The sequence below is a fragment of the Erpetoichthys calabaricus genome, chromosome 5 (genome assembly GCF_900747795.2).
Source record: "Erpetoichthys calabaricus chromosome 5, fErpCal1.3, whole genome shotgun sequence".
Lineage (NCBI taxonomy): Eukaryota > Metazoa > Chordata > Cladistia > Polypteriformes > Polypteridae > Erpetoichthys > Erpetoichthys calabaricus.
The window spans coordinates 61,923,569-61,943,293 of NC_041398.2; the positions used below are offsets into that span (position 1 = coordinate 61,923,569).

A 19,725-nucleotide genomic window follows, 5' to 3' on the forward strand; every position below is an offset into this window, starting at 1 on the left:
CTGTATGCTGTGTTTTGTGGTTCAACATCACAACACAATAGGAGTAACGTACTTCTCATGCCTATATGCTGCACTGAAAGAAGCTTACACAGCAAGGTTCACAGAAGTTCGTTTCTCCTTCCGTTTTTTCTAAAGCTGTTGCCAATACCTGGAATTTAAGTCAATTTAAGCTCATCACAAGCCAAGTCAGTAAATGTTTACTATTAAAAGTATTTGTATGTAGTGTATCAGACATTATTTCATCATCTACTGCAAAACTCACAGATGACACTTTAGATTTCAGAAATTTAAATCTCATACATATATTTCCAAAGCAGCATGTACCATAAATATTTGTAATAACCCATAAATGAATGCAGTGCACAACATGCAGACATTAATGCAGTGAATATATAGATAATTATAAACACACACTAGGAACTCTGACTAGGAACTCTGACTTGGACTACTGCTGTAAAGAATACAGATTTTAAGGCTGATGTAGATAAGTATTTTTATAACTGTGCTACTGCATAATTAATTTTCATACTACGTTTTGGCGTTCAAACACGTGTCATTTTCTCTTTCTCCATTGCTCTGCAAACTGTAGATGATTTTGTTTCATCATTGTCAGTTTTCACACATGGTGAAACATATGTTACTTGGCCTAGAGTAATATAAATGTTCTTGATATAGAAAAGCAAGGGAAGCTAATGTCTTGTTAAGGCAGTGTTTACTCAAAATACTGTGTACAAGAAAGTATTCTCTGCATAAATATGCTTTTTAATTCAATAAGGAATTTTGAAAACATTAAAGTATATATACAAAAACCATTTAAGCATCTAAGTTACATGTGTATATATAAAAACAAGTAAGTATACATCCTTTCTTTGTACTTACAGCCATATATATTACAGGCTTCTTTCCATAGACAGCAGAACCTGTTGTTATGGCTGATATAATATATGAATTTAACAACAGAGTGTATATGTTTCAGTATATAGTATATATATATCTATATATATATATATATATATATATATATATATATATATATATATATATATATATATATATATATACTGTATTTCAGTATACAGTGTAAGTGTTTCATTATACAATATATTGAATATGCTATTTACAGTGAATCAAGTCCTAAACAGCAGCTCATATTAAACTGGGTGTATTTATTAAAAGCAAGTACCACTGGGAATTCAACATGCCTACTGTTCTTTGTTGTTGTTATAGGCCATAGGAAATAACAACTAAAATAACAAACACAAACAGGGAACAATATAACGCCAACCCTGCATATATTCATTTTTACAAATCACACTGTTTAAATGTGCGGTAAATACATCAATTGCTCCTGTGTTCTTCTTAAACAACCTATTTCTCTCCGGCTAAAAACACAGAAATGAGATAACTCATGCCATTTACTCAAAATAGGTAAATTTGCCATTTATGCCAATCAGTTTACATTCAATATCCCATAGTGACAAAGTGAAAAAATGTTTTCTGAAAGGTTTGAAATTTTATTAAAACTCAAATCTATATAAATATTCATACCATTAATTCAGTACTTTACAGAAGCCATTTTGGCAGCACTTACAGCTTCAAGTCTTTTTTGGTAAGTGTCAACAAGCTTTGCATACTTACATTTCTGCTGTTTATCTCATTTGTCCTGGCAGATACTCTCCAGCTTTGCTAGATTGGATGGGAAGCCCTTGTAAGATACCATTTTCAGGTCTTTCCACAACTTTCTATGGTGTCCAAGTCTGGGCTTGGTTGGACCACTCAAGAACATTCAGAGACTTGTGCCAGAGCCACTCCTGTATTGTCTTGACTGTATAGTTGTGCTTGAAAGTTTGTGAACCCTTTAGAGTTTTCTATATTTCTGCATAAATATAACCTAAAACATCATCAGATTTTCATTCAAGCCCTAAAAGTAGACAAAGAGAAACCAGTTAAACAAATGAGACAAAAATATTATACTTGGTCATTTATTTGTTGAGGAAAATGATAGAATATTACATACATATTTGTGAGTGGCAAAAGTATGTGAACCTCTAGGATTAGCAGTTAGTTTGAAGGTGAAATTCGAGTCAGGTGTTTTCAATCAATGGGATGACAATCAGGTGCGAGTGGGCACCCTGTGTTATTTAAAAAACAGGGATCTATCAAAGTCTGCTCTTCACAACACATGTTTGTGGAAGTGTATCATGGCACGAACAAAGGAGATTTCTGAGGACCTCAGAAAAAGAGTTGTTGATGCGCATAGGCTGGAAAAGGTTATAAAACCATCTCTAAAGAGTTTGGACTCCACCAATCCACAGACAGACAGATTGTGTACAAATGGAGGAAATTCAAGACCATTGTTACCCTCCCCAGGAGTGGTCGACCAACAAAGATCACTCCAAGAGCAAGGAGTGTAATAGTCGGCAAGGTCACAAAGGACCCCAGGGTAACTTCTAAGCAACTGAAGGGCTCTCTCACATTGGCTAATGTTCATGTTCATGAGTCCACCATCAGGAGAACACTGAACAACAATGGTGTGCATGGCAGGGTTGCAAGGAGAAAGCCACTGCTCTCCAAAAAAAATATTGCTGCTCATCTGCAGTTTGCTAAAGATCACGTGGACAAACCAGAAGGCTATTGGAAGAATGTTTTGTGGACAGATGAGACCAAAATAGAACTTTTTGGTTTAAATGAAAAGCGTTATGTTTGGAGAAAGGAAAACACTGTATTCCAGCATAAGAACCTTATCCCATCTGTGAAACATGATGGTGGAAGTATCATGGTTTGGGCCTGTTTTGCTGCATCTGGGCCAGGACGGCTTGCCTTCATTGATGGAACAATGAATTCTGAATTTTATCAGAGAATTCTAAAGGAAAATGTCAGGACATCTGTCCATGAACTGAATCTCAAGAGAAGGTGGGTCATGCAGCAAGACAACGACCCTAGGCACACAAGTTGTTCTACCAAAGAATGGTTAAAGAAGAATAAAGTTAATGTTTTGGAATGGCCAAGTCAAAGTCCTGACCTTAATCCAATCGAAATGTTGTGGAAAGACCTAAAGCAAGCAGTTAATGTGCAGAAACCCACCAACATCCCAGAGTTGAAGCTGTTCTGTACGGAGGAATGGGCTAAAATTCCTCCAAGCCGGTGTGCAGGACTGATCAACAGTTACCGGAAACGTTTAGTTGCAGTTATTGCTGCAATGGGGGGGGGGGGGCACACCAAATACTGAAAGCAAAGGTTCATATACTTTTGCCACTCACAAATATGTAATATTCGATAATTTTCCTTAATAAATAAATGACCAAGTATAATATTTTTGTCTCATTTGTTTAACTGGTTTCTTTTTATCTACTTTTAGGACTTGAGTGAAAATCTGATGATGTATTAGGTCATATTTATGCAGAAATATAGAAAATTCTAAAGGGTTCACAAACTTTCAAGCACAACTGTATGTGTTTGGTCATTGTTGTACTGAAAGGTGAACCATCACCAAAGTCAGAGGCTGTGTGTCCCCTGGAGCATGTTTTCTTTTAGGACCTCTCTGTATTTGGCTGCATTCATCCTTCCTTTAATTTTGACCAGTCTCCATGTTCGCGCCTCTGAGGAGCACCCCCATAGGATGATGCTACCACCAGCATGCTTTACCAGAGGAATGGAACAACTCCAAATAGAGTTTGCACCACTACCATAAACACCTGATTGATGGAGTGCTGCTGAGATAGTTGTCCTTCCAAACGTTCTGTCATCTCAGCAGCAGACTTCAGTAACTCTATTAGTGTAACTATTGAGTTCTTAGTCACCTCCCCGACCAAGGGCCTTCTTGTCTGGTTAATCAGTTTGACCAGATGGACAACTGTGCTCCTGAGAACACTCAAAGCTTTAGAGATGGCTTTATACCCTTGCCCTCATCTGTAACTCACCACAGTTTGATCAAAGAGAGTTCTTTGGATTTTATGGGTTAATTTTTGTGCTAAAATTAGAGATGGGAAAATGATACCGAAACATTGAAGCTTATGACAATCTGAAGTGTAGTGACTCGAATCACTGAGTCGGAGCTTGTGTCAAAATACCGCTGTCATGTGACCCATGACGTTTGAAGCTTCAAACGTCATCAGTGCTTCGCAGTGCGCTTTATTGGTTTGACAGTGTTTCATCAGTTTGACAGCTTTGGCGCTAAATTAACAGGTAGCCTATATAAAATGCATCATTCTCATTCAACAATGTTGGGTTGTGAGGGGAGAGAGAGATTTGGTGACAGATGGTGACTAACAACAGAAAACGGCATTCAAAAGTTAAATAGTGTAAATGGACAAGGACCTTAGCAGAATAAAATGAACACAGACTTTTCTGACCTTTTACTTGTGACATGAGACTGAAAACAGTGAGTGTTGCTTCACTGGCGCTCTTGAGAGCTTGCCTTGACCTCAGTTAACCACCTGATGTCACTCTTCATACTGGGGCTGAGGCTTCAAAGCTTCAAATCTTTTTCAGCACAAATAGAAAGAAAGCCTCAAAGCTTCACGAGGCTTCATTTTCCCATCACTAGCTGAAATGCAGTGTTAATTGTGGGAACTTTTATGCAAAGGCGTGTGCCTTTCTATATGATGTCCAATCAATTCAGTTTGCTAGAGGTGACTCCATTCATGTTCTGCACACATATCAAGTTAAAGCAAACAGGATGCACCTGATTTCAATTTGGAGTGTCACTGCAAAGGATCTGAATACTCAAATAAAAGAGTGTTTACATTGTAATTATGGATTATTGAGTGTAGATTGATGGATTGAAATTGCAAATTTATCCATTTAAATTTAAATCTACAACAACAAAGTGTGTAAAGTGAAGGAATAACCTGTTTTATTTTGCCAGGTCTTGGTTATACTTTTTTGCAGTAGACTCCGTGACCAAATTTTTGCCATTCATTACTAAGATTTTTTTAAATTCTGATATGTAGAAAACCAAAATTTAATTAGAAAGCACATACATTAGCTTAACCACAGTGTTTTATCTCTTTTTATAATCACAAAATAAGCAAGCAGTGTGTGTATTCTTTCTAACAAAAATTTAAAACATTTCAAATTTTAATTCATTCATCCTTTCATTCATCTTCCACTGCTTATCCAAAACCAGGTTGTGCGGGCAACAGACTTGCCAGTGAGGCCCATACTTTTCCCAGCCACACTTACCAACTCATACTGTGGGATCCCAAGGTGTTCCCAGGCCATCTAGGAGATACAGTCCTCTCAGCTAACCTGGGGTCTCCTCTAAAACCTCCACATAGAGGCATCCAGGATACATCTGTATAAGATGCCCAACCCACCTCAATTGGTTCCTTTCAATGCAGAGGGTCAGTGGGTCTACTCTGAGCCTCTCCCAGATGTCTGCTCTTCTCATCCTATCTCTAAAATTTTTAAAATCTGAATTAACAAAAAAGTAACTCCTCCCAAAAGTATGCCTTAAATTAGAAGGTTCTGCATGCTGTCTAAAGTGTCTTGTTTTTCTTGCCAGTCAATGAATTTAGAATTTCCTCTTGGTTATCTGTCAAAAAATGAACAAGCTGTTCCACAATAATCAGCACACCTAAATTCTTTGAATTTTTTTATCACATTTAGGGTCAGGGTGCACTATCTGAGAGGCTACGGAGCTTCAGCATGCAAGATTTATCAGCTATTCAGAGAGATGGGACTGTTCAAGGTCCAGTTCCTTCACGGACACCAACTGCACAACCTAGATCCAGAATCACATTAAGGAGCAACTCAGAAGCCACTGCAGGTAGGTGGCTGGTGGTACAGTAAATATTTGCTAATTATTACTGCATGTAGACAGTTTTTAAAGGATAATTGAGGAAGGAGAGTAAGTTTAATTTGTGAGTGGAGTTAGTGGAAAATATATCTCTTACCTTTGTGGTTCTTATGCCTATTAAACTCAGAATGTTAGCCATTCATGTTATACAAATTATTTTACAATTAAGTAAAGGGAGGATATGATACTATGTTTACAGTACTTTAAATTACCATTAGACACTACCTCGTAGTTTTCTATCATGTCTTCCAAAAGGCCTCTGCCATTATGTATATGCAAGTCTGTTAATAAAAGTATTGCAGCTTGTAGACTCTTTAATACAGTCACAAATGCCTAAGCATTACATTTTTTAAACACAGAAAATAATTAAAGAAATAAAAGATAATTGAAGTTCTCCTGACTTACACAAATGTATCTGAATTACATGTAAGTTTTTATGTGCTTGTTGGCAAATAATATTATAAGGTTACATGCAATTTGTAATGTTATGTGATGCTGCTTTTCTTGGGAATAACTAGCAGGAGCTCAGGTATTTCTTCTGATTGAAAAGCCAAGTATCGGTCAGGCACCAAGTAGTGTTGCAACTAGAGTGCTAAGTGAAGTCTAATTGAAGGCAGGAATTTGGGCAAGCAATTGGTAAATTTAAATGTGGCCATGCAAAGGTGAAAGATGTGGTTACTTACCTCAGACACAGTGGCTCTAGTACCAAACTGATCTCTAACACTTTTCTTACAGTATTCTTGTCAACCTAACATCCCTGTCTTTTCAACCCTTGTCCCAATTTAACTTCTAACTCAGAACTCAATGGGAAATTGTCATTCAATAGCCTGTGAACCCTACCAGTGGTTAACAATTGGGGCATACACTATATCAACACAGATCCTATGCTTCAACTTTTTGTAAAATGCATTTACTACACTCCCAGCCTCCTTCCTTCTCTCTTTTTCTTTTACAACATTTCAATCCACACTGCCTTCCTTCTGTTTCAGCCCTTGACACATTTTGATTTCTGATTCACTGCTTACTGGGGCACTGTTAAGGATCAGTCTTTCAACTACACCAAGGGGTTATGTCTGCAGCATTCGCTAAATCAACACAGGCTCTGTGCCTCTGATTTTTTTAAAGCTGATTCTCACAATGTACTGTTAATCCTACAGTAGTGTCTTCTCCCATATACAGACTGAATATAAACTACAGTCGTTCACTTGGCTGTGGACTGGAATGTGTCTTTCCAAACTTTGTTTGTATCAGCCTCACTGTTCCAGCTAAAATTTCTGAAGTGCCTTTCTGTTTTTCTGTGATTTATTATTGGTGTTTAACATAAACTATCCATCTCATTGTTAGCAAACTCTGAAAGGCAGTGGAAAAGTGACTTAACACTTTCAGTCCTGGTGATGTTGGAAAAATGAGGGGACCAAGCTGTTGTGATTTGTCAAAATCTCATAAACCTAAATTGACACTAGTATAGAATTTTTTCCAATTAGCGCAATATCATGTGCTTAAGTACAAACCTCCTTAATTCAATAAAAGGCGGTGAGGTAGAACACCTTAAAAACCTTATTGTACTGCTGTCACCGCTCACTTGTAAGCAACATTTGTATTGTACTACTTATTCATAACAATAATTTTGAACATTTATTATAAAATTGCTTTATAGCATTGCCCTTATTCTGCTTACAGTAGAACATTTGCATAACACATAGATCATACTTTGAGGGCATTGTCTTCACTTTTCACATTTTCAAGTTTAACAAGTGCTCTTCTTCACTGTAGGGCTCAAATGAGAATAAAGTCTTTGATGTCCCACTTATTAGAGATTGGAGTACTCACATACTGGATATGCAGACAATAAGGTTCATAGACACATTTACTTTTACCAGGGAGCCATGTTCAGTGTAACTCAAATTTACAATATATTTTGTCATACTTATTTTTTATTTTACCACATCTTTCATTTGAATATAATCAAATGAAATATGGGTGAAGTTTCATCAGGCGTTTCTATTTTGCGAAATGTATTTCTCCAAATATAAAGGTAGTTTGCAGTGATAGAATAGGTGGATACATGCATTTGCATTGTGGAAGGAGATTGCTCTCATGGTTTTATGAATGACACCAATTTTACAACTAAAAGAACATTTTGCAGTTAACTTTTTCATTATTAGTAATATTGTTTTCATATTTCATTTAGGCTTTTCTACATTTCTTTTTAACGGTTCACTTATGTGTTTATAAGCATTATGTGTATGCTTGTTATAATAATCATTTTATCTTAATTATTACAAAATATCAAGTCAATATGAAACATCCTGAGTTAAAAAAAAAACAAGAGTTTCGTATTTCTGTGAGTCCCAGTTATTGCAATACACTGTTGCTTTTTTCCAGTTTGTTTTGGTAATTAAGATTTATCATGACAATGATATTCCCATATAAACTAATTTTTGCATTACTGTATACACAATAAAGCATATTATGGGTATTACTAACATCATAAACATCACCATGTGCTCTTTACACTTAGGTTTATGTTATAAATTTAATGTATTTTTTTTTACAACTAATGAATTTATAACTGTGGTTCATTTAATTCAATAATTAATTAAATAATTGGAGAAAAATGGCTCTTTTTTACCCAGTTCAAATGGCACTTTTCTGTTTTATAAAAATGATTTTTTTAGTGCTAGTAATATACATACTTAGTGGTATTAGTGGTCGATATAGAAGAAATTATATTGTTTGTTCAGGGTTTTCTTGTAGCATCTATATATATAATTCACTAAGCTGCCACCAGCGCAAGCAAGACACCCATGACAGCATGCAGGACGGAGCCACGCCCACCAACTCTAAGACCATTGGATACGACGAAAACTCGCAGAGCCACGCCCACCAACTCAGACGCAACAACGAACAAAACACGGCATCATTCGCATTTGTCTCTGCTACAGTCCACATGCACCTCTGAGCCACGTTGACTTTTCATTATTCTTTTCGGTTACGACGCACGACCGCGTCCACCATCGCAAACTGTTTTACACGCCATGGTCTTAGAGTTGGTGGGCGGGTCTCTGTGAGTTGCTCTTGCGAGCGGGTGCATGACCAGGCAGTGTGTATGCTTCGAGAATGAGGGTGGACGCGGCAGGACCATCTAAGAAGAAGCATGTTTATCACGGATGTGAATCACTGTATGCAGCGTGTAAAACATAGGATACGCACGATAAATAAACCACTCTTAGTCCGCCAACGCTAAGACGGTGGGATACGCCGACAACTCACAGAGCCACGCCCACCAACTCTAAGACCATGGGACGAGAACGCCTGCCCGCCCGCCCGCCCACCTGCCTGTTACCAGCGTGTAAAACCATCGCAGCTTTTAACTCGCACACTGCAACAACTCACCAAACGTGTGAAACCATCGCAGCATTTAACTCACAAACTGCAACAACTCACCAAACAAGGACGCCCTGTCTCTCGAGGCATTCACACTGCCGGAAGACAACCATGGGATACGCAAAAAATAGCCATGTAAGTCAACTCACAAAGCCCAGCCCACCAACTCGAGCACGCGTCTACCCACGCTCTCAAGGCATTCACAGTGCCTGCTCATGTGCCCGGACTCAACAACTCACCAACTCGCTTTCGTTTCTGCTACAGTACACATGCACCACTGAGCCACGTTGACTTTTCATTATTCTTTTCAGTTTCGGCTGCATTTCCATATATAATCCACCAAGTCGTCCGACCGTGGAATACAAACAACAGAGCACCGCCCAACAACTCGAACTGATAGAGAGACACGCCCAGCAACTCTAAGAGCACCAACTCTAATACGCCTGCCCGCCTGACTGTTACCAATGTTCACCGCAATGTACTGGAGTGTAAAACCATCACAATTTTCAGACGCTGTCTATATCTAAGAAGATATATAGATACTCATTATTCCCCTGCACGCGTCCACCCACGCTCTCAAGGCATTCACAGTGCCTGCTCATGTGCCCGGACACAACTCACCACACACAAATCTTGCTTAATTTGACTCAACACGGGAAACCTCACCCTGCACGGACACGGAGAGGATTGACAGATTGATAGCTCTTTCTTGATTCTGTACGTGGTGTTGCATGGTCGTACTTAGTTGATGGAGCGATTAGTCTGGTTAATTCCGAAAACAAATGAGACTCCCTACTGCTTAATAGTTATGCGATCGCCAAGCGGTAGGCGTCCAACTTCTTAGAGGGACAAGTGGCTTTTAGCCACGTGAGATTGAGCATTAACAGGTATGTGATGCCCATGGATGTCCGGTACTGCACGCGTGCTACACTGAATGGATCAACGTGTGTCTACCTGGTGCCGACAGGTGTGAGTAAGCTGTTGAACCCCATTCGTAATGGGGACCGGGGCTTGCAATTGTTCCCCACGAATGAGGAATACCCAGTAAGTGCGGGTCATACGCTCACTCTGATTACGTCCCTGCCCTGTGTACGCACCCCACCCCACCCCCGCTACTACCATGGTCGGGTGACTTGGTGGATTATATATAGAAGCACATGATATATACATATATATATACTGTATATAGCACATGAGCAGGCAGTGCATGCTGAACGATGATTGTATGTTGGTTCGTAGCGTGCATTGTTGCAATACTACTTTTCTTGGTGGTTTATTAAATTACGGATTTTGTAAATGTTCAATTTTGTCCCTCTGCTTAAAAAACATTAAAAAAGCGGCGTGATTATGCGCCGTATGCTACGCCGCGGGTTGGTATGCAGCGTGTAAAACAGTTTGTTTGTCGCGGATAATTTGCCTTTTACTTTTACACGAAGACAATTTCCTGTTAGATTGGCCTTTGCGATGACAATTAATAAGGTACAGGGCCAAACTTTCAAAACGATATGCCTGTATCTGCCAAAACAAGTTTTCAGTCACGGACAATAATTGTATGTTGCTCTCTCCAGAGTTCCATCTTTTCATTCACTTACTGTTGTACCCTTAAACCCACCCCTTGTAGACGACGATGTCCTTCCGGAAGCCTGCAGGAACACTTGCAGCGAGCGAGCGAGGTAGAGAGAGAGAGAGAGAGAGAGAGAGAGAGAGCGACACACACACACACACACATACAGGCGCGCGCGCGAGAGAGAGAGGGCTGGACGCATAAGAATAATAATACTTCATTACATTGATATAGCACTGTTCTCAGTATTCAAAGCGCTATCCACAAAGGGAGGAACCGGGAACCAAACCCACAATCTTCCACAGTCTCCTTACTGCAAAGCAGCAGCACTACCACTGCGCCACAAGGCAGTTAAAGAATGCACCGGGCTCGATTTTGTTTTCACTTCTGTTTACAGTGATTGGGTCGTAGGTAGCATTTTCTTGGTGGCTTATTACATTACGGATGTTTCACATGTTCATTTTTTTCCCTGTGCTTAAAAGACATTAAAAAAGTGTTTCTCAACTGTGACTTCGGAATATCTCAGTACGCAAGCTATATTAAGCGTCAACAACGAAGACTCGCTACACCTTAATCTACAAGTACTGACACTTATCCCTACCGACGAAGTAACTTTCACCAGCGTGGCCTTCTTCGTCACAGATGATCCCGCTTTCAGTCACGGACAATTGTATGTTTCTCTCTCCAGAGGTCTATCTTTTCATTCACTCACAGTCGTATCCTCAAACCCACGCCATTTGGACAACTGTGTCGTTCAGGAAGTGTTCACTCATCAATACATAATTATGTGGCGTATGCTACGCCGCGGGTTGGCTAGTTTTGTATATTTTTATTTTTTCTGGTCTGTGGTCTCTTATTCTGATGCAATGCTTACTGTTTCCTGTATTTATCTTAATTTAATGTTTTCTGTGGATATTATTTCTTACCAATGTTGTATATGCCCAGTTGTTCAATTTGAATTTCTGTGGCTTGCTTCTAACATGGTTAATGGTAATGGTTCTATATAAATAAAATGAATTGTACACTCTTTGTTATTTTGTAATTAATAATAACAAGTTCAGGATAGCATAATATCTACTTGTTGGTGCTACTGCTTCAAAACTCCAGAGACAAGGGTTTATTGCCATGCTCACTCATTGTATATGTGAAGTTAAAATGGTCATTCTACAGTACATTCAGGTAGGTTTCTCTGTATACTCTGATTTTCTACCACATCTCAAAAACATCCAAGTTAGGGTAATAAGTATTTCTAAATTGACCCTTTGTGGCTGAATGTGGGTGTATATACTTGAGTGATTCCTGCGATGAACTGTCACCCTATAGTATCTAGGAGTTTTTTTTGCCATTATTCTGGGATACAATCCTGCACCTTTAAACAATGTAACAGAGACGGCAGGTTAAGAAAATTGATGAATGGAAGATATAGGCTTATCTGTTTTAGTATATCTTAGTATCTTCACAGACAAAGTTTCCAAAAATACATTAATTTAACAATGTTAACTTGTAACTTCCCAGTTCCCATGATGTTTAAGCAGTTGCCAAGGTCAAAAGACACTTGTTTCATTCATGAAGCCATGCTACACTAGGCTTCTGGTTAATCTTTAGAGATATTATGCCATGAATAACATAGTTTTCTTTTAGGAAAAAGTCTCTTTGTAATATTAAACAAACCTAATTCTGTCCATGCTGTCTCCAGTTAATTTGAATTTCATTTCCGGTAATACTAGACTTAGAATGTTCCATTGGCTAAACTAACTTTATATTAAAATGGCCTGGTGGCTTTTTTGGACTTTTCTTGGGCCGTCTAAATTTTCAGTCCTGTACCTTTGTGAGTGTGACAAATACAGACTGGGCCAAAAGTTTTACTACTTTCCCACCTATTCAAAACAGAATTACAATTTTCTGTTAAATAAGTTGAAAATGCCAAAGTTTTTTTTTTTTTAATCATCCGCCATTCTTTATTCCATTGAGCAGACAATTTTCTCTTGATTTGAGACGTAACATACTATTCTGAAAAATGAAACAATGAAAATGTCATGAACAGAGTTATTGGAACCCTTAAAATAACATTTTGCAGCACATTCTTTTGAGGCAGTAACTGCAATCAAGTGCTTTCTGTAGCTCTGAATAAGATTTCTACACTCTCAACTGGCAGTTTGGCCCAAACGTCTTAAGCAAACTGCTCCAGTTCTCTTAACTGTGATTTTTTTTTTTATTCTTTCCACAGTTGTTCAATAGGATTTCTATTAAGACTCCTAGCGGGCCACATCATGTCATTTCAATGCTTTCTTTGCACCAATCTTTGGTGCTCAAAAATATGTGTTTTGGGTCATTATCCAGCTGGTGGACCCATGATTTACAACCCAGACAGAACTTTCAATCACTGACTGGTATGTCTTACTCCAGAATGCCTTGATAATCTTTAGATTAATATATGCCCTGGACAGATTCAAGGCACTTGGTGCCAGAGGCAGAACAGCAACCTCATAACATAAATGAACTTCCTCAGTGTTTCACAGGAAAATGGTACTTTTCTCTTCGATAAACATAGACCTGGTGTGACATAACAAAAATAATTTTGTTTCGTCATTCCAAAGGATATTCTCCCAGAAGCACTGTGGCTTGTGAGTGTGTACTTTTAGCAAACTCCAGTTGGGCTTTTTTGTGTCTGTCTTCTGCCACTGAGGTCAATTTCATGCAGCATGATTTGAAACAGTTATACCTTGATCTTGGAGGTCAGGCTGAATTTGTGTTGATGTTTTCCTTACCTATCTATACCTTTCAAACTACTTTCTGTTCAATCTGGGATCCTCTTGTAGCCACATCCAGGGAGGTTGGCTATTGTCCCAAGAACCTTAAACCTCTTGATTATATAAGCACCCATGTCAAAAGAATGTGAAGCTCTTTGTGGATAGTGTTACAACCTTTATCTTGACCAAGCTTGACTATTACCTTTTGTCCTTTCCTCCTCAGACAACTCTATGCTTTTCCTTTTCTCGTCCATGTTCAGTATGATGCACATAACGTCACAACACAGTTGAGTGAGGACTTCACTCCATTCAAATAGGTGGAGAGACTGATTATAAGATTAAAGACAGATATGATGCTGTTTGAAGTAATTAGTTTGCCTGAGATAACACTACAGTTAAACTAAATTTTTTAACTCCTAAGGGGTCCCAATACTTTTGTCCTTGGTATTTTCATTTGTTTTAATTTTTAAATAATATGTTAAGTTCTAAATAAAAAAATAAGTATCCACTGTATGAAATATAAAATAAAGAATGGTGGATGCCAATTACTTTGGTCAGTTTCAACCTATCTTACTAAAGGTAGTGATCCTTTTTTAAACAGTAAAAGGGCACCAATACTTTTGGCTGTTTCTGTATAACAATAATTGTATTCCTTTTCACCGGGGTCACAACATCTCAAATCATCTAACAGGGACAGTTTCTATTTTGGGGTTGTTCATCTATTTTGTAGATTGTAACTTAGCATTGAAAATATTCCACACTCACACAGTCTGAAAGAGATACACTATAGCTGCCTGTGGTGAATAATGGAACAGGCCTCAATGAGCCAGCAAACTCTCCTGGCAAATGTTACTAGAATGATTAACCCCTGCTGTTATGGCAGCAATTTGTCACTGTTATGACTGTTGTAAACACAGTGGGTAGAAAGGATGATGTAAAGTAGACATGTTCCTGCCTGCTGACCTTTGCAAGTCTGTTTTGTTGAGGTGACATTGCCTGGCCACCTCAGGAAATCAAAAGGCAGAACACTATTGTAGAGTATTCAGGCACTGCCTTTAGGAGGAAATAGCAGGCATTATATTGTCTCTAGAAGTAAAAAGTGTTATCACCAGATGCAGCTGACCTTTTTGTTTTTCCTGTAAGTCATTGTTCATCATAATAAACTCCAAGATATGGTTTTCTTTTCTTTTCAGGATCATCTTGCTGCTGTCATTTCCCATGTGTTTCTGCCCTTATAGTTATATCCGCAAAATAACTGAAGCAATGTAGTAAGGTTCATATACAGTTTATGTATATACTGTGTGTACTATGTTGACTTAAATGTATTCTGCGGATACAGGAGCAGGAGCAGATGGGAAATGATGTACATGCATTATGTACCTGGGTGTATAATAGAATAATTACAAAATATTTTCTAACTCTTGCCGTATGTGTATCTTCAGCACCTTTCCTCTATATAGTATCTGTGTGTGTCTGAACCTCTCTTGACTGGCAGTCCCTTTCTTGAATATATTCTTGCAAAGCCTGCTTCTCAGACTTCATCATTATTTTCGAGGTGTCTTTCTCGCTTCGTATCTGCCTTTATACTTCCCATCTTTGAAAGAGACTTTCTCCTATTCCTTAAAGCCAAACTGATCAATCAGGTTACTATGAGGGACTGGACACATACACAGACCTTAGTATTTTATTATATAGTAGATATAAATTTTAATTATTTAGAGTAAACCAACCATCAACTTCTACTAGTATTTGTCTAATATTTTTAATAAAATAATAAGAATAATTTAATCATAAATAAAAACTGAATTCTACCAAAAACACTTTACAGTGCTTATAAAAAAAGCAATATACTACCCTGTACAAATGACAGTGTCAAATGACAAAATGTCTTATTTATTCTACTCTTACATTGTTTCTAATGGAGTAATACTGTGCATACCACTGTATTTTTGAAAAGCAATGTCTAGTGTTCTAACCCTCCAGTCTTTGGCAAAGCATGACAGCATCTTCAAGCTTTAATAATTTTATCTGCTATCTAAAGTAGGCAAGAGAGAAGACATAAATTACTAATTTGTCAGAAATAAAAAAAAAATTGGTTTAAAATTTTAATGCTACTGGAAATGTTGTCACAGTAATATAGTGGACTGGAAAACTTCAAATCATGCTGTAAAATTAATTAAATAAGTCTTAAGACAGTGCATGCTCCCAACCTCTCTGTCTTAGAATGTGTTCAGTTCAGAAGGATCGTCAATGGTTGTGGAATTTATTTTCCCTTTGCTCTTCTTCTCCTCCTTTCTATGGTTTATGGAATTGTGGATGCAACCACTGTGTGTTGTAAGTATGAAGAAAATTGATGTGGTTGTTGAACTAACTCTGTGTATAGTGGAGATGGTTTACTAATCATGACAATGCATTTTGCCACTAATTTTGGAGCAAATTAAATGATCAAGTTGCCCAGAAATGACCAAAGAAGTTTGTTAGGTGTGAACTGATGGAGGTTCTTAAATTTAGTAGCTTTTTGGGGGTATGATCCTTTAATTGCATTTCATTTTCTAATTACTCTAGCTACCTAATTACATCTGTTTGTTGATTGCTACTTTTTAAAATAACCATCCAACATGGGTGTGATTAGCATGTTATTGAGCACAACAGAAATCAAGTTTAATAAAACTAGGAAGTTGCAAGCATTCTTGAATGGAAACCATGTGGCTTGAGAAATAATCAATGATAGGTATACAATAAAAATACAACTACAAGCAGTGCCCTTCTCAAGTTTTGAATAGTGAAGTCAACATTGCTTTTTTTGCCATATATTCTAGCATTTGCTTAAACGTGAAACAAAAGCAAATTTATTTCTGGGTATTTATTTGTAAAGAATATATATACTTTTACATTTCTGAATAATATCAGATTTTCTTTTCCATCCTCTTATTGCATGTGAGCATAAGTTTCTGAGTACATTTACTTAAGCTAAATTAAGGCAGTATGAAATGTAATAGTGCAGTACAGTAACACAATGATAACAGGTCCAGATTCTTCGGATCAGATCTCAGCCTGGATTGGGCATTGCTTTTAAGAGGTTTTTCCTCTGAGTACCCTGAGTAAGAAGTTATTTGTGACATTAACTTTGGTCTGAGTAAATGTGGGACAGCACATAAGTATGTCCTATGAAGAACTGATGCCTGTATCTCTCCAGGGTCAGATCTTGTCTTGATCACAATACATCTTGTATTGGCTCTGGCCCAAGCTATTCTGAAATGGGTAAGCAGATGCAGGAAATAGATTGATGGCTGCATAAAACTGATTGCATATCCAGTTGTTTGTAACCCACTGTGGATTAACAGATCAACATAATTGAAAACGTTTTAGATACACTGCCAAGGCCATTTTTTTATACTTTTGATGGTTTTATTTTTTCAGTCTCCTTTTCCTTTTCAACATGAGAATTTAATGTTCAGTTAGACTATAACCAGGTCATAGCCACTCACACACTTAAAATGTTTTCTCCCCAACTTGAACTAGTGTTGGTGTGATGTTTGGTCTTGATAAATGATAAAGTGCTGACCAGTGAGTCTCAAGGTATTTTCCTGTATATATGCAAACTAAGTGTTTCAGTACTTTTTAAGTCATTGTGCTGCTACAGTAATTGGTTACATGCTCAGGGGGACGTAGTCATGCTAGACATCTAGACTCCAACCCACCTGTATGAATCTGTGAATGAGGATTAGTGAGATTTTAGCTAGGCTTAAACTGAGATATCGTGGGGTGAATATGTATACAGTATTGTGTTTAAGCTATCAGAAAAGCACAACTGAAACGAAATCAAGCATTACAGTGCCAGTTCAGATCAAAGTTGGTTTGATACTAGGTTAATCTACAGTGAGACTAAAGTTAAAATATGCTTGCTGCATCAAGAGACAAGTACACTTGCTAAAGAAGTTACTAATTCATGAAAAAGAAAAATGTACCTGCAGTCACATGAGGATATAATACAGCAGTACTAACCACTGTTTCATGCAGAATGTTAAACAACTTCAGGAAAAAAAACAAATCTATTCTTTTTTTAAAAAGGAGCACTTATCCAGAAGTACTATGCATATAATGCACAGAAGAGGAATAAGAAGCACATGTTTTGGACCTCAAAAACCAAGGAGAAACTTGCCTGTCTGAAGTCTTATATTTTGCATACTATGACAGAACAGAAAAAAGAAAGAAAAAAAAGTGCTGATTTTGTGGTTGAACTCACCATACCTGTTAACTCTTCTTATAGCACCGGCGTTAGCTTTGTCAGGCAACAAGTAAATGGCTGTCACAAAAAGGAGCGAGCTCAGCTGTGCTGGAAGGTCAGCAGTTAGGTTGGTAAATTTGACATGGCCAGCAGTTTTCATTTGTTTAAACTGAAATGGTCCAGCGAAGAGATCAACAACTGTGGTTAGCAAGTCTTACATGCCCAACTTCTAAAAGTGATGTAATGTGACAACAGCTTAACAGAAAGTAGGAACTAGACAATTATTTATTAATTGAAGATCAAAAACCATCAGCCAAAGGATTCCTTAGGCCAGCATTTGAAACTCACTGAGCAAAAGTGTTACAAAGATATATTTATTATCTTCAATGATACTTGGAGGTACTGGAGTAAATGTTAGATGTGTTAATGAAAGTTGTGCTTTTAGTGTGGGGAAGCTGTCAGTTTACTCCTTTTGCAAGTCATGAAAAAAATTAAGAGTTTATAGCCCATTTTCATAAGGAACACTAAAAAAAAGTCCTGTACAAAAGCAGTCAAAGTATCAGTGGAAATAATACAGTCCAAACGTTATTGTTTTTTCACCTGGTCAGAATTAAGTAGCTAAAGTTTGAAGGTAAGAAGTATAAATAACTGAGGTAAATATCAGTGTGTATATAAAGGATGATAATGCAAGCAAAATGCATATACTGATGTACAGATATATAATTAATTTTTCAAATTAATCTATATATATAAAAGCCAAATACCACTGACTCACTCATCATGAAATCTCCCAAACCATGAGGACTTGGGACTTGAAATTTGGAATGTAGGTTACCCTTGGCCCATAGGTGTTCGCTTAAAAATGGTTTTAAAAATTTCATGGTCCAAGCGCGAAATTTCTTAGTTTTTTAGACCCATTTGTATGTCTGTCCGCTTTTCACAAGAGAACTACTTAACGGATTTAGATTGGGTTTTTTTCTATAATTTGCTTGAACATTCCATTGATTTTGCGACTTTCTCTTCACGCTAAGTATCATAGTTCGCTTGAGGTACCGATTTATTAGCGCGAATCCGAGACAGACTCATCGGGCTGCAGAGAGGGGGGCGGGGCCCTCCTCACTCACGCGTCTGCCTCGGGGCGTAAACTTAACTCCGCTTAGTTAGCAAACGAGAGAACTACTTCACGGATTTAGATTTTTTTTTTTATAATTTGTTTGAACATTCCGGTTGATTTTGCGACTTCTCTCATTGTGCTAAGAATCATAGTTCGCTTGCAGGAGTGATATATTCACACTAATCCGAGACAGAGGTTGTGGGCCGATGGGATGGGGAAGAGTGACATCAGAAGTAGAGAGCTGGGTGGGGCCCTCCTCACTGTCCTGTTTGACTAATACGGGGATGGCTAGTTACATATATATGTAATTATTATTACTAATAATAATAATTCTTTGAATTTATATAGTGCTGTTCTCACTACTCAAAGCACTTTACATAGTAAGTGGGGAGCCACTTCAACCAGCACTAACTATATATATATAAAACTGTCAGAACTAATAAATTAAAACAAAGTTAGCCCTATTTGTTTATCCATCCATTGTTGATCCTGCATTACCAAATTCAGAGTCACGTGAGCTAAAGCAAGGCATTACCCAAAACTGGATGATGTTCTTGACTATTGCAGGGTACACATACCCATATTCTATCTATCTATCTATCTATCTATCTATCTATCTATCTATCTATCTATCTATCTATCTATCTATCTATCTATCTATCTATCTATCTATCTATCTATCTATCTATCTATCTATCTATCTATCTATCTATCTATTCTGACTCCAGGCCAGTTTAGAGTTGACAATTTACCTACAATGCATATCTTTACAATAGGAGAGGAAAACCACAGTTCTTAAAGGAAAACATATGCAGCATTTAATTGCTCAAAAATGCCTTTTAAGAAGTCCAAGTATATTCTGTTTATTTGAAGTAGTTTTGT

The 19,725-nt window shown here is 37.6% G+C and overlaps 1 protein-coding gene across 3 annotated transcripts in view; it reads left to right on the plus strand.

The window, feature by feature from the left end:
• Positions 1-19,725, plus strand: part of reep1 (receptor accessory protein 1) — a 119,651-nt gene that overhangs the window by 80,982 nt on the left and 18,944 nt on the right. For all 3 annotated transcript variants that reach the window (XM_028801572.2, XM_051928048.1, XM_028801573.2), the window contains exon 6: positions 5,611-5,770. In XM_028801572.2, the coding sequence (XP_028657405.1) occupies positions 5,611-5,770 (160 nt within the window). The remainder of the gene's footprint in view (positions 1-5,610; positions 5,771-19,725) is intronic.